Source organism: Nanorana parkeri, unplaced genomic scaffold (genome assembly GCF_000935625.1).
Source record: "Nanorana parkeri isolate BGI_ZX_2015 unplaced genomic scaffold, ASM93562v1 scaffold2089, whole genome shotgun sequence".
Taxonomy (NCBI): Eukaryota; Metazoa; Chordata; class Amphibia; order Anura; family Dicroglossidae; genus Nanorana; species Nanorana parkeri.
Window position 1 is genome coordinate 35,358 of NW_017308357.1, and position 12,562 is coordinate 47,919.

Genomic DNA, 12,562 nt, shown 5'->3' on the forward strand with positions numbered 1-12,562 from the left:
AGATCAAAAGCAGACATGGAGTGCAACGTCCACTTTAAAATGTTTATTTGTAAAATACAGCTGGTATATTTATATAGGCAAAACATCAGTTAAAAAATGCTACATACTTAAAGTGACACTAAACTGAGGAGTTAAACCTTAACAAAATGCATTCAAGTACCCTAACTGTTTACAAAAATGTGTCCTTATTTGTGTATCGGTAAAACAGCAAAACGTTTTCCCAGCACACTCACCAGCCAGCATGCAGAAAAAACTTGTCTCACCGCTAACGTCTTCTGCAGAAAATGTGAAAGCTGCACAGCCAGGTCAAGGCACCTCTAAATAGTGCGGTCCTAACTCTAACCTATGAACTACTAGTACTTTAAACTACCGTACTATTTAGAGGTGCCTTGACGCGGCTGTGCAGCTTTCACACTTTCTGCAGAAGACGTGTATCTAAAACCTCTGTTTTTAACCTTAGCGGTGAGACAAGTTTTTTTGCATGCTGGCTGGTGAGTGTGCTGGGAAAACATTTTGCTGTTTTACTGTATAAGGCCCTTCCATGTGCACCTTGCTGTAAAGCTGGTAACAAGTTGATAAGTGCATTTGCCATTTGTTTTGCTTATTTGTGTATCACTCGACTGTAGATCCTCAAATCATCTCTGAATTGGTGCTGACACTGTCCTTCCTTCTGGAGGGGGGTTACTTTTGTTCCCCATGGTCCCTTCGTGTGTGGTAAAGTAGCCACCGCTCCAAGCTCACTCCCGTGATGGACTACAATCTCAGCACAAATTAACTAGCTAAACATGAGATTGTAGTTCATCATGAGAGTTGGCTTGGAGCGGTGACTACTTTATAACACACAGAGGGACCATGGGGAACAAAAGTAGTCCCCCTCCAGAAGGAAGGACAGTGTCTGCACCAATTCAGAGATGATTTGAGGATCTACAGCTGAGTGATACATAAATAAAGTTCATTTTTGTTAATAGTTAAGTTACTTAAATGTATTTTTAAGGCTTAACTCCTGAGTTTAGTGTCTCTTTGAAAACCAAGTAACAGCAGCTGAAGACCATTGTAGTTTGCCTGTAAGCACTTTGGGTGCATAGCTGCAGAGGTTTGTTTTAGCGCTGTGTATGAATATTAGACCACTTGTCTGCAGTTCATCCAAAACATTTTTCAAATGTAGAAAATTAGATATTTTTCGGTCTGTACAAATAAGTAGACCAATAAGTCCACAATGGAGCCCTTGATCATTTATCTACTCTGCCTTCTTTGTCAGAAGGGTGGAGTTGCACTTTAAAACCTGAAAAGCCTGAACATTTTCATTAACCTTTTGTTTTGATTAAACAATGGCAGCTTTTATTTCTGTAATGCATGTTAAATTAATTGAGATTGCGTTCTGTCTGCCTCTATTCCCTAAAGTGGTAACACATAATCCCTGCCCCATATTTATCTTCCTGCATATAAAGCAAGCGAATGACAAAAGGTCTGGTTTATTACCAATGGGCGTCCTTTGGAAAAATTAGCTGAGTGCCAGGCACTTCTTTGTGAACACATGAAAAGTGTTGTCAGTGTGTTTTATACTTCAGGTGTCAGTGTCTACTCTTATAACAAAGATTACTAGGAGTGTCAGCAGTGTATGCATCAGTCATATCTTATGTTTGACAGTCCCGGCACTGTCGTTCTGGAACACCAACGATTTTACTGTTTTCAGCAGTATCTAGCAGGATTAAGTATGGGAATTCTGGCTAAAAGACCATAATTGAGCTAAATTCAGATCCCTTGTCAGTATTCATTTCTATAACTAAATATGGTATTGGCTAACTTGAGCTCTGAAAATGATATTTTTAACCCAGCATTTGTGTTTTCTTAATAACGGATATCTCCTTAGAGGGACTTGGCTTCTTATTACTGGACCATTAACTGGTTGTGTGATTTCATTTCTGTATATAAAAGATCACCTAATAACTGGAGGAGTGGAGTACTGTTACTGAAATGAGACCCTGTTATATAAATAAAGCCAGTCATTTTCAAAGGTTTAGGCACAATGTGAAGTTAGCAAATACCTAAAGGTGTCCAGGAAACATTAGTAGCAATGCTACTTAAGCTGGGTTTACATGGTTATATTTTCTTTGTTCAACCTGCAGCCTGAACGAAGAAAATCTAACCAATTCCTCTTTCAATGCTTATGAGAATGAATGGGGTAATCCAACCTGCTCTGTTGACCAGCTGATCGAGGGATGCCGGGAGGAAGGGTGCTGACGGGGGCACTATTTGGCCGGTTCATTAAGAACCAGACAAAATTTGCACCATGTATAGCTTACTTTAGACTCAAGATACCTACAGTTGCTGTTCTCCATGCTTCTCCTAGGTCATCTGGGCTGAAGGCTTTTTGGCTTCCTGTTCGTAAAAGCTGCTAGAGGGCATGGTGGGACCCAGAAGGTGTGCATGGCTAATGGGAGGAGTGTGGTGTTGCATAGGTTTGATGTGAATGGGACTTGTCACGGAGGAAAGTGTACTCCATGAGGAAGGATGATGAGGTCAGCAAGTTTGATAGGGGTGCAAGGGGATGAGGTTATCTCCTTCAGTGGTGACCATGCCTGTGTAGTGAGCCGAAGTATATTTGCATAGGGTCATATTCCATGCATCCCTAGTCTGGTAGTGTGGTCCTACTAAAGTGTGTGAAGCCTCATTGTGCAGGTTCAGGAGGCCATGGCTACTAGTTTTGTTGAAGGAACACTTTTACTTGAAGTCAAACCAATGCAAGGTGAACTCTAATTCTAGGTTTTTCAAGAGATCAATTTTTAAGTAATCCAGAAGCAAATTTGAATTGGTTTATGCAAAGGAAATTGCCTCCACACTTGTTTGCTTGTGTGCAATACTTGGGTGATGTATATGCTCTTCTTTTTTCCAGTTGAATCAGCAAGAATTTATCTCAATGATTTAGTAAATGAATTCCTAGTGCTTACGCAATTGCAATTTGGGGATCAGCTAGATAGTATCTAATCAAGATTTTCTACCACACCATATAGTGCTTTGACCTCAACATTTACTCTGTATTCACATATGTTCATTTGTTATCCGATGGACTGTAAAAAATGTTGCGTGTCAAGGCACATTAAAGTTAATTTTCGGTAGGATTTGATAATTACCTGTCTGTTAATAGTAACGGTAATGGAAACTCCAGTGCAGGTAAAATGACACGGTTACAGTACGATTTTATTTCATTTCTGCCCACAATTAATCATTTTACTTAACTGTCGTTTGCATCAGAGCAGCTATTTAATTAAACTTGCAGTCGATGCTGTGTAATTCCTGTCGGCGGCACATGAAGTTTGTGTCACAACAAGAAATTGTCTACTTTAATAAATACTTGGCACCTGTATGTGTCTTGGCTTTATTCTTGTATGTGATACACATTTTGCTACTGCTAACTAGGAATTTGACTGCGTTTGCCAAGACCGCAGAGCAAATGCCTTTCTGGAGTGTACCACATGACATTTGTCATTTTGTTAGGTCTTAAGTCTGGTATACAACTTATTCAACATACAGAGAAACGGAGAAATCTTTATGTTGGCTGTACACTTCCTGATTTAGCGTTCATCATCAGCACACAACCCTTCCTCTGCTACCTTAGGTGAAAATGCTAGGGCCACCCCTGCACGGGAGTGTATTGACATTATGTGCATGGGTGTTTGTGGAGACACACACACGGCTTACTAGCACACACAAGGGTAGCTCCATAGGACACTGCAAGGGGAAGGATCCCCCCTAAAACAGGATATTGGGACATGATTCTGCAGGAAACAAACTTCAAAACATCAAGAAGCAGCCTCCATTGTAAGTGATTTCATCAGCATATGAAATAGCTCAAAAACCTTTTGACTTTAATGTCCCTTTTTAATGAAGGTGTTTGTTAGTGCTTTACTGTGGACTACTAAGAGGTGATATCTGGAAACAGGCCATGAGCATTTCATGCCTAACGTATTCGAGCTCCTGTACTAGCAGAACGCTACATACTAGAATGTTTCTAGGAATGAATAACTCACTTAAAAAGAATTCAATGAACTGGAAATGATCAACTGTTATGAATTATACTGCACAATGCAGTGCAGTATAATTCTGCCACGTTGTCGCAGAATTTATTTTTACCGGTTAAATCAAATCTGTAGCTAAAATCAGTGTATTAAAGGTGTCCCTCAATGAAGATGGTAAATACCCACCATTCCTTTTGCACACCTCTAATCATCACCTGAGGCCCTGTTCACACTGGGGCATCGCGGGAAAACCCGTTCCTGTATGTTTGCGGGAGTTTCCCACATTCGGCGCGCGTCCTCATTCATTCCCACTGGGTTGCTGAACATGCGCCAAACGCAAATCTGGCATGATGCGTTCTGCGTTTACCCCCCGCACAAATGCACAGGGAAAACCCGCATTTGCTCTGCCACATTTGGGGAGCCATTACCTAGTAATGGCAATGCAAACACGTTCCGGGTTTGTGCACGCATCATGAATGCGCATTGAAGTGTGCATGTTCGTGTGTGTTTCATGCGCGATCACAAAGCAGCTAATTTGGGGAGTATTAGATTTCATGTCCCCCCCAGAGTGTTGAGTGGTTCCTCCTGCCGATATATGTATCAATGTTGTGTCTTGTATCCTGGATATCTTGGTGAAGAGTTTTCAAGCTCTTTTTCAGGGAGAGATGTATTTATTATCTCCCTTGCAGGGCAATTTGTTCTTTACAGTGTAACTTTAGTGACATAGTAGTCCAAGGTACATGTTTGTGTCACTCACAGTATACTTGCATCCTGTGTACCAACATTTGGATTGGCTGAGCGAAGCTGGGGCGGTTCACTCGTTGCCGTTTGCCCCTATTCTCATAGGGTCCAAACGTCAGTGAGTGAATAGCGTGGTAGCGAACAGAATTAAAAAAAAAATGGAAACAAAATTTTTATAAATGTAAAAAAAGGAAAGTTAGGAGGGACCTCTATTTAAAAAAATAGAAATGCATGGGGTTCCCCCCAACAGTCATACCAGGCCCTTTAGGTTTTTGCATATATAAGCACTGGGAGAGTGCTTTTCCAGGGTCCCGCCATGCTGATGGGGACAAGGGTGCCCCCCTCCTTGTGAATGGGTTTTCACTAAAGGGTTAAATAAAATAAAAACACAACAGAGGATTTTGACAAGGCCTTTTATTGTATAAAAAAAAAAAAAACTGATCCCACAACGTAATCCCAAGGTCAATCACGACGTCCAGCATTGTCCACGACGACTATGACTCTGCGAAATTAAAAAAAACCTGACGCTGCCGACCTGACCACAGGCTATGGACTCCCGCCGCAGAATAAAGAATCTGACGGATGCCGGCAAAATATAAACACCCAGTTGTTGTCATGTAAAGAAAGCCCAGTGTCCTTGAGGAAGCTGGGCTGTCATTGAATGACAACAACTTGACGGAGCCAGCCGTGACATCACGGTCACTACGTCTCAGCCGAGCTGAAGCATATGCGTTTGTCTCGGCTGAGCCGTTCGGCTGCTGTACTGAACCGAACAGACTGAACCGAAGGGCTCCGGTGGCCGAAGGATCAGCCGAATCTACGGCTGGATCCTTTTGGCTCTTTAGTGAATAACCCTCTATATAAATATTAGTATGTATGTAACCATCGCAGCACTGTGAAGGGCAGGTGCAGACAGGCACGGAACCCACTCGCACTCCTGTAGCAGATGATGGAAGTCTGAAAAGGAGGGTCGCACACTGCTCTTATCATCCACAAGAAACTTTATTGGAGACTGCTCAGTCAGAACCATAAAGTTTCTTGTGGACGATACCAACAGTGTGTGGCCCTCCTTTTCAGCTGGCATCAAATTATATTATTTTAATAATTGTAAGCAGATGTCCAGAGGACCCCCACCCCACCCCACTATCATAAGTCAAGACTTACATCACAGTGCACCCCCCTTACCTTGTGCTGCTGCCAGGAGGGAGCTGAGGCCAAGCTGGGAAGCAGAAACTGCAGGGTCTGGAGGAGGACCGGAGGAGGGCTGGAGTCTGCTGAATGCTGAGACCAGGGGAGGTGGAGACGAGAGGCGCAGGATCTGTAGGAGGACTTTTGTCCTACTTTCTGCTGTGGACTGCTAAGACAAGGTGGGGGCAGAGACAAGACAAGGGGGGTGCCGCAGCTGCCGGAAAGGTGCGCAGGCCACATGAAATGGCCTGGCGGGTCGGATTTGGCCTGCAGGCCTTGTGTTTCACACATGTGCCATAAGGGATTTGCACATTCGATGGGTCCTGGTCAACCTCAAAATATGTTCCCAGGATTGGAGGCTTCAGCTCACCCAAGTCTCTCAAAAGCCTCCGTGTTCTAGAACCCTGACCAGGGTTTATCAGTGCTGGAGAAAACTGAAAAGCCAGTTTTCTTGCTCAGCAACGTGCATCCTGGAGCCTCTCAACCTGTATTGTTGAGAACCCCGGGTGCCCTATAGTAGATATCACAAAAGGCACAGGACTCTCTCGGTCTCCCGTATCTTATTTGTAAAAATGACAGTTGCTATGATTAAACTATTGGCCGCATATGCTAATTCACAACTAGCACCTTCATAGAGTATTTATAGCACTGTGGCAATGGCATACATTTTAGAACACGTGTCACATCGGTGCCTGCATTGCAGTCCAGTGCGATAGGAAACAATGCTGCAAGCACTATTTTTTCCGATCGGGGGTGGGGTTACTATGCGACCCAGTGCGTTCCAGCAGCTAATCGTGCTGAAACGCACTGTATATGGTGTGAACAAGCCCTGAAGCAGTTCTAGTTTTCACATATCCATGGTGGATAATACACAGCAGCTGAAGGCTGGGTAGCACACCTGAGTGCAGGGTTATACTACCCGTCAATCTCTGTGTTTTGTTAGGAATCTGAATATTGCAAGCAGCTTAAAGGCATTGTTTTGGCTAGAATGTAACTTTGACACATTCCCACAGTTGTATCTCCCAAATCCTATGATGCTGTGCTAAATATTCTTGTGTCACCTAGTATTCGCTCCTGGCTGGCACCTTAGCTTATTGCGTATTAGCAGAAGGACAACTAGGCCAGTGAGCCTGTATAGCTGATACAGCAGCTCCAAAGACCTGGAACAGGTGATGGATGATTGCTGAGAATAACATAGTCTGCTAATGTGCTCTGCTGCAAATCTCTGGGAACGTTTTTTTTTGGCAGGCTTTTCCACCACCAAGGACATATTTGATCCTAATCCAGAGCATGTATCAGAGATACAAACCCCTACCAGTGTGCATTCTTTGCACACATGTTCTATTTGTTGCTGCGGTATTAAACATCCTTGAATTCCAAGCACAGGTCCTATTTTTGTAATCTTGGCATGGTATATAACAAATTATTGGAATCTACAAATCTAAACCTAATGCTTGTGGTGTACATGAGATGGTGCTTGAATGCTGGGAATCAATTCAGAGTGTGCGCGCTAATATATCCAATTTTATTCTGATACACGGTATTAAAAGAGAAGTAAAGCAAATCCTTTTTTTGGCTTTACTTCTCTTTTGGGTTACAGGAGTATGTTTACTAGTGTCCTCCTGTGACCCAAGGTCAGCATATGGCGAGCTGCTGCATTTTGGTAGCTCATTTTCCTTCACTATACTTGTTACCAGATTCTTCTTATAATATTATGGAAATACAAATCTGTGCACATCAATATCTTTTCTTTTCATTAGAACTATAGCTGAACTGCTAATAAACATGCTGATATGTTTATTTGATTATCTGTTGATGTTTTGTAGCCTTTCAAACAATTCCCGGATTTTGAGTCTCCTGTCACAGCTGGAAAGAATCAACACCGAATCATCAGCCTTGGATCCTGATAACACCAGATTTGTCACAGCGAAAATCCTCCACTTGGCACAAACTCAAGGTACCCAGTTTGCGTAATTAAATTGCTTCCAATCATATTATTACAGCTATGTCTGCGGAATAATAAACATTCACAAATAAATTAAGGGGGAAAAAACAGAGCACGTGTTTACTATTTTTTTTTCTAGCGCATCACGAGTCATGCTCGGTAAATGGTGCTTTGTCAATAACTGATTCTTGAAATGCTGGTCCAGTTCTGTCCCCTTTTGCAGCACTGATTATATTTATTTAAACATTATTTATATTTGCTTTCTATTTTCCCTTGTACAGCAGATCTCTGACTGGGAGAGGCAGAATCAGCACTTTAGGCCAATCAGCATGCACCGACTGCTTTCCTACAGTATGGGCAAGCATGTAGAAAACCTTATCAATGTTGCCTATTCGACATGCTGAGGAGGTGATAGGGCAATATTGCTTATTTCCAGGAGAGAAAAGGGGCAGGGGGCTGTCTGAACAGAATATTACAACCTCTGTTGGCTAAAACAGGTTGCGTGTATGTATTTAACTGTAGGGCTGATATTCAGCTTTTAAGTTTTTATCTACATATATAATAGTCACAGCAGATATTTGCCACCTTTCTCCCTTACCCCCACCCCACTGATGGCACATCCCTCTGTAGCCACTTAACTCCCCCCCCCACCCGCCTCACGATAGATCCCTACCTAGTCGGCTCACCCCTTCCTTCCTCAGGACATTCCCTCCCAGCCACACCCCTATTTTCACAGAACATGCCCCTGGTTGCCCTTTCCCCCTTCTCTAGACTAACAGCAAATGTCCCCCTGGTTGCCTTGTTTGCTGTGTTCCCTCCTCCACACTGACCGCACATGCCCTTTAGTTGCCTTGTCCCCTCCTCCACACTCATAGCACATGCCCCTGGGTTGCCTTGTCCCCTCCTCCACACTCATAGCACATGCTCCCCTTGGTTTCCTTCTTTGCCTTAACCTCTCCTCCACACTAACAGCACATGCCGTCCTGGTTGCTTTGTTTGCCATGCTCCCCTGATTGCCTTGCCCCCTTCTCCATACTCACGGTACATGCCAGCCACCTCACCCCCTGATCAAAGCACATACCTCCTAGGCCTCATCTCATCATCCTCACTACGAAACACCGTGCATCACTATGGTCACAGTACATCCCTCTTTGGCCCTCTCATCTTCTGGTCACAGTACATCACTCCCTGCATCCGATACTAACCCCCCTCCCCACACAGCTCATGCCTCCCAGAAATTCAGCATAAATACCTATTCACAGTTCTTAATTTGCTGTTGCAATACCCTTCTTAGCTCCCTCAGTACAAACTACTCCTCCTCGCCACAAGTGTTACCTGTGCCGACTGCCTGTCTGCAGACATCTCCATACTACACTCTGCTGAGCTCCATACTTGAAGTGTCCCCTCTACTACTGCAAGACCCCTATCACACTTGGCTACAACAAAATAAAGTTTTTTTCAGCACTGATTTGAGCTGAGCGACTTTGAGTGACATTGAGCTACAGTGCACATTTTGTAGCGCTTCTTTTGGCAGTCTATCAAAGTCTATTGGGGCCAATCAGGAAGCCGGGCGCCGTCTAATGACGCGACGCCCTGCTTTCTGATTGGCCGGGAGGCCGGCTCCATGCTCTCTTGTCAGGAGATGACGAGGGAGCATGAAGCCAGCTTCCCGGCCAATCAGAAAGCAGGGCGTCGCGTCATTAGACGGCGCCCGGCTTCCTGATTGGATGGCTCCGGCTGGGCTGGGTACCGGACGAAGGCCGCGTTCTCGCTGGAGAGGCCCCGGGGTTGACAGGCTGCACATACTAAGGTAAGAGGGGAGTTGTTAATCAGGAAGCCAGGTGGTGAGTCATTACATGCCACCTGGCTTCCTGAATGGGACTTTGGTATCTGGGTAATTGGTATAAAAATTTATCGGTACTCGGTACCAAAATACCGGTATCGGTGCATCCCTAGAAATAACAAATGTATTATATGCCCGAATATACAAAAACTATCTCCGGGCATACACAAATTTGTTTTAAGATATTGGCCGCTTCCGTGTTCTGCGCATTGGCTTCAAACGGTAGAGCATTAAGGTCACTTTCACTCGTTTAAGTTTTGTTTTTAGGGCTTCTTTGCCCCCTTTTATTGATTCAAACACTCAAAGGTTACACAGGTTTACCCTCACAGAGGTTTTCCAACAGGTTATACAGACAGTACTTTGCAAAGGAAACAGATTCAGCCTCCTGGCTTTTACTTTCAGCGTCTGGCCATTTTGACCCACTGTTCCTCTATCTTTCTCTGTTTGTTTCTCTGTTTCTCTCACTGTCGTTTGTTGGACGAAATTCATTGCAGCAAAATGACATTAGGTAAAAAAACCTTTAGGTCTGGTAGGAATTTTAAGAGGGACCCCCCAAGTTGAAACAAATAAAAAGTGCGTAGGGTTCCCCCAAAATCCATACCAGGCCCTTGATCCGACCACTGGCCCGGCAGGGCAGGAAAGGGGGAGGGACATGGAGCGCCCCCCCTCCCTCCCTGCGCCTTACCAGGCCACGTGCCCTCAGGCACTGGGAGGGTGTCCCCGTGCCGATGGGAACAAGGGCCTCTTCCCCACAACCCTGACCCGGGTCAGGGTTGTGGGGGAAGAGGCCCTTGTCCCCATCGGCACACCCTCCCAATGCCGAGGGCGCTTGATCGCTTGTTTAAAGTCTTGCCAACGCTCTAGAGGGTTGAACAAGCGTTAAAAGGCGGTTCAAAGGACTTCAATGGAGGCATTATTCCAGCGGCAATGCCTGTAGATTGCAAAATACAATCTATTTTTTTCCGCAACGCTGACGCTCATTTATGAACTGTAGTGGGCGGTCGCTATTGTTTTATCACACATGGGCGCTAATAGGCGGCAGAGAGGCATTAAAAACGCTTCCCCAACGCCTTTTTTTGCCACACGTGTGAAAGAGTCCTTAGCACTGCAAGGTAGAATTGATAACCACTACGCCACTGCGGTCGCTCTCTCTAATGCGGTCTATCTCTTTTTCCCTCTGAGGCGTTCTCTTTGTGACATGGACCATCTCTCTCTCTGAGACAATGACTGTCGCTTTCTCTGAGACACGGACCATCTCTCTTCCTCTGACTGAGGTTGTCTTAGTCTGTTGATCCTTCCCGTTTCTGTTCTCCTTTAATAGCGGGCCCCGGCTCCCAATGTGTGCCATAGTTGTGACCCTCCCTTGTAAGCTAAATCAGCAGTGCAATCCAATCTGCGGCAGTCACTATCCCCTGCTGGGGATTACAAACTAGCTATGCTGACCATCTACCAAATGGCTTTGAACTGTCACTTTTGCTGGACAACTGTCAGCCGGTCACAGGGAGTGGAAAAATAATGGATCTGCCGGAAGGATCATCAGTTACAACTGTTCTAGGTGGGACTTAGAACACCAAACACTGCTACCGGTATGTAAAAGCAGACTGCATCATACATGTCATGTTTGGTTTTGCCCATAGATCTACTTTAAAGCCAGATGCAGCCAGACATCTAGTATTTTAGAGGGAGGAAAAATAAAAAATGTTCTATTTCTTTCAGTACTCGCTGTTATAGCTACATTCCCTTTTCCCTTACTAATGCTCCTAAAACGTAATGCTTCCTATAATATTCTATTTACAATAGGGAGGAGATATGTTGTGGATACATCTTCTTAAATACAATTCTCCTTCCCATTATAAACAGCAATGGCCTCTTACCTGATGTACATAATGTAAGACTCGTAATGGCCGTGGACAATGGTGAGGGTATAAGATGTTATAATGCCTCCAACGGTCCACAAGGCCCACACAATTGGCAAATAAGCCAAGCGGTTAACCTCCATACTGGAAATTAACTACGCAAAAAACGCACAAAACGCACAAAAGTCGCAAACTACAGACGAGCTTGCAACCAAACAATCTGCTCCAAAGAACAGACTGTGACAATATGAGCACGTTGGCTGCTTTTATAGGCTGGCATGTCTGTGATGTCATAGCTATTGATGCCTCAGCCCATCAATAGCTATGATGTCATAAGCTAGTGATGCCCCGCCCACTATTCCCAGAGCCAGCCAGCCATACCATATATGGTCAATGAAGATCACTGACAATGAGGTTGCAGTCACTGCCCAGGGATCGGGTAAAACTTGATTATCCATCAATATTATTTATTATATACAAGAGGGTTTTTATATTCTATCGTGTTTACCAAATGCATTTGAAAAAGAAATAAGGAACTACGTTTTTTGACTATAAACGAATCCTTAATATATTCTATCGTGTTTACCAAATGCATTTGAAAAAGAAATAAGGAACTAAGTTTTGACTATAAACGAATCCTTAGGGACATACAAGATATACTGATAAAGTGATACAAATGGAAAAAAAAAACTATAACTGCTCGGCTGTCTAATTATCATATATAATTATAAACATATAGGGAGGAATGTATCAAAATTGGAGCAAACAAGATCTGGGACAGCTGTACATGGAAACCAATCAGTTTCCATCTTTCATTCTCAAAGCTTAACTCAGCGGTAGCCAAACTCCTGCCCTCCAGCTGTGATGGAACTACAAATCCCATGAGGCATTGCAAGATTCTCAAAGCTACAGACATGACTCCCAGAGAGAGATGCATCATGGGATTTGTAGTTTCACCACAGCTGGAGGGCCG

The 12,562-nt window shown here is 44.0% G+C and overlaps 1 protein-coding gene across 1 annotated transcript in view; it reads left to right on the forward strand.

Moving 5' to 3' along the window:
• AGTPBP1 (ATP/GTP binding protein 1) overlaps positions 1–12,562 on the forward strand; it is a 118,040-nt gene that overhangs the window by 12,413 nt on the left and 93,065 nt on the right. Inside the window, exon 2 of the mRNA XM_018572625.1 lies at positions 7,772–7,902. Coding sequence (XP_018428127.1) covers positions 7,772–7,902 — 131 coding nt within the window. The remainder of the gene's footprint in view (positions 1–7,771; positions 7,903–12,562) is intronic.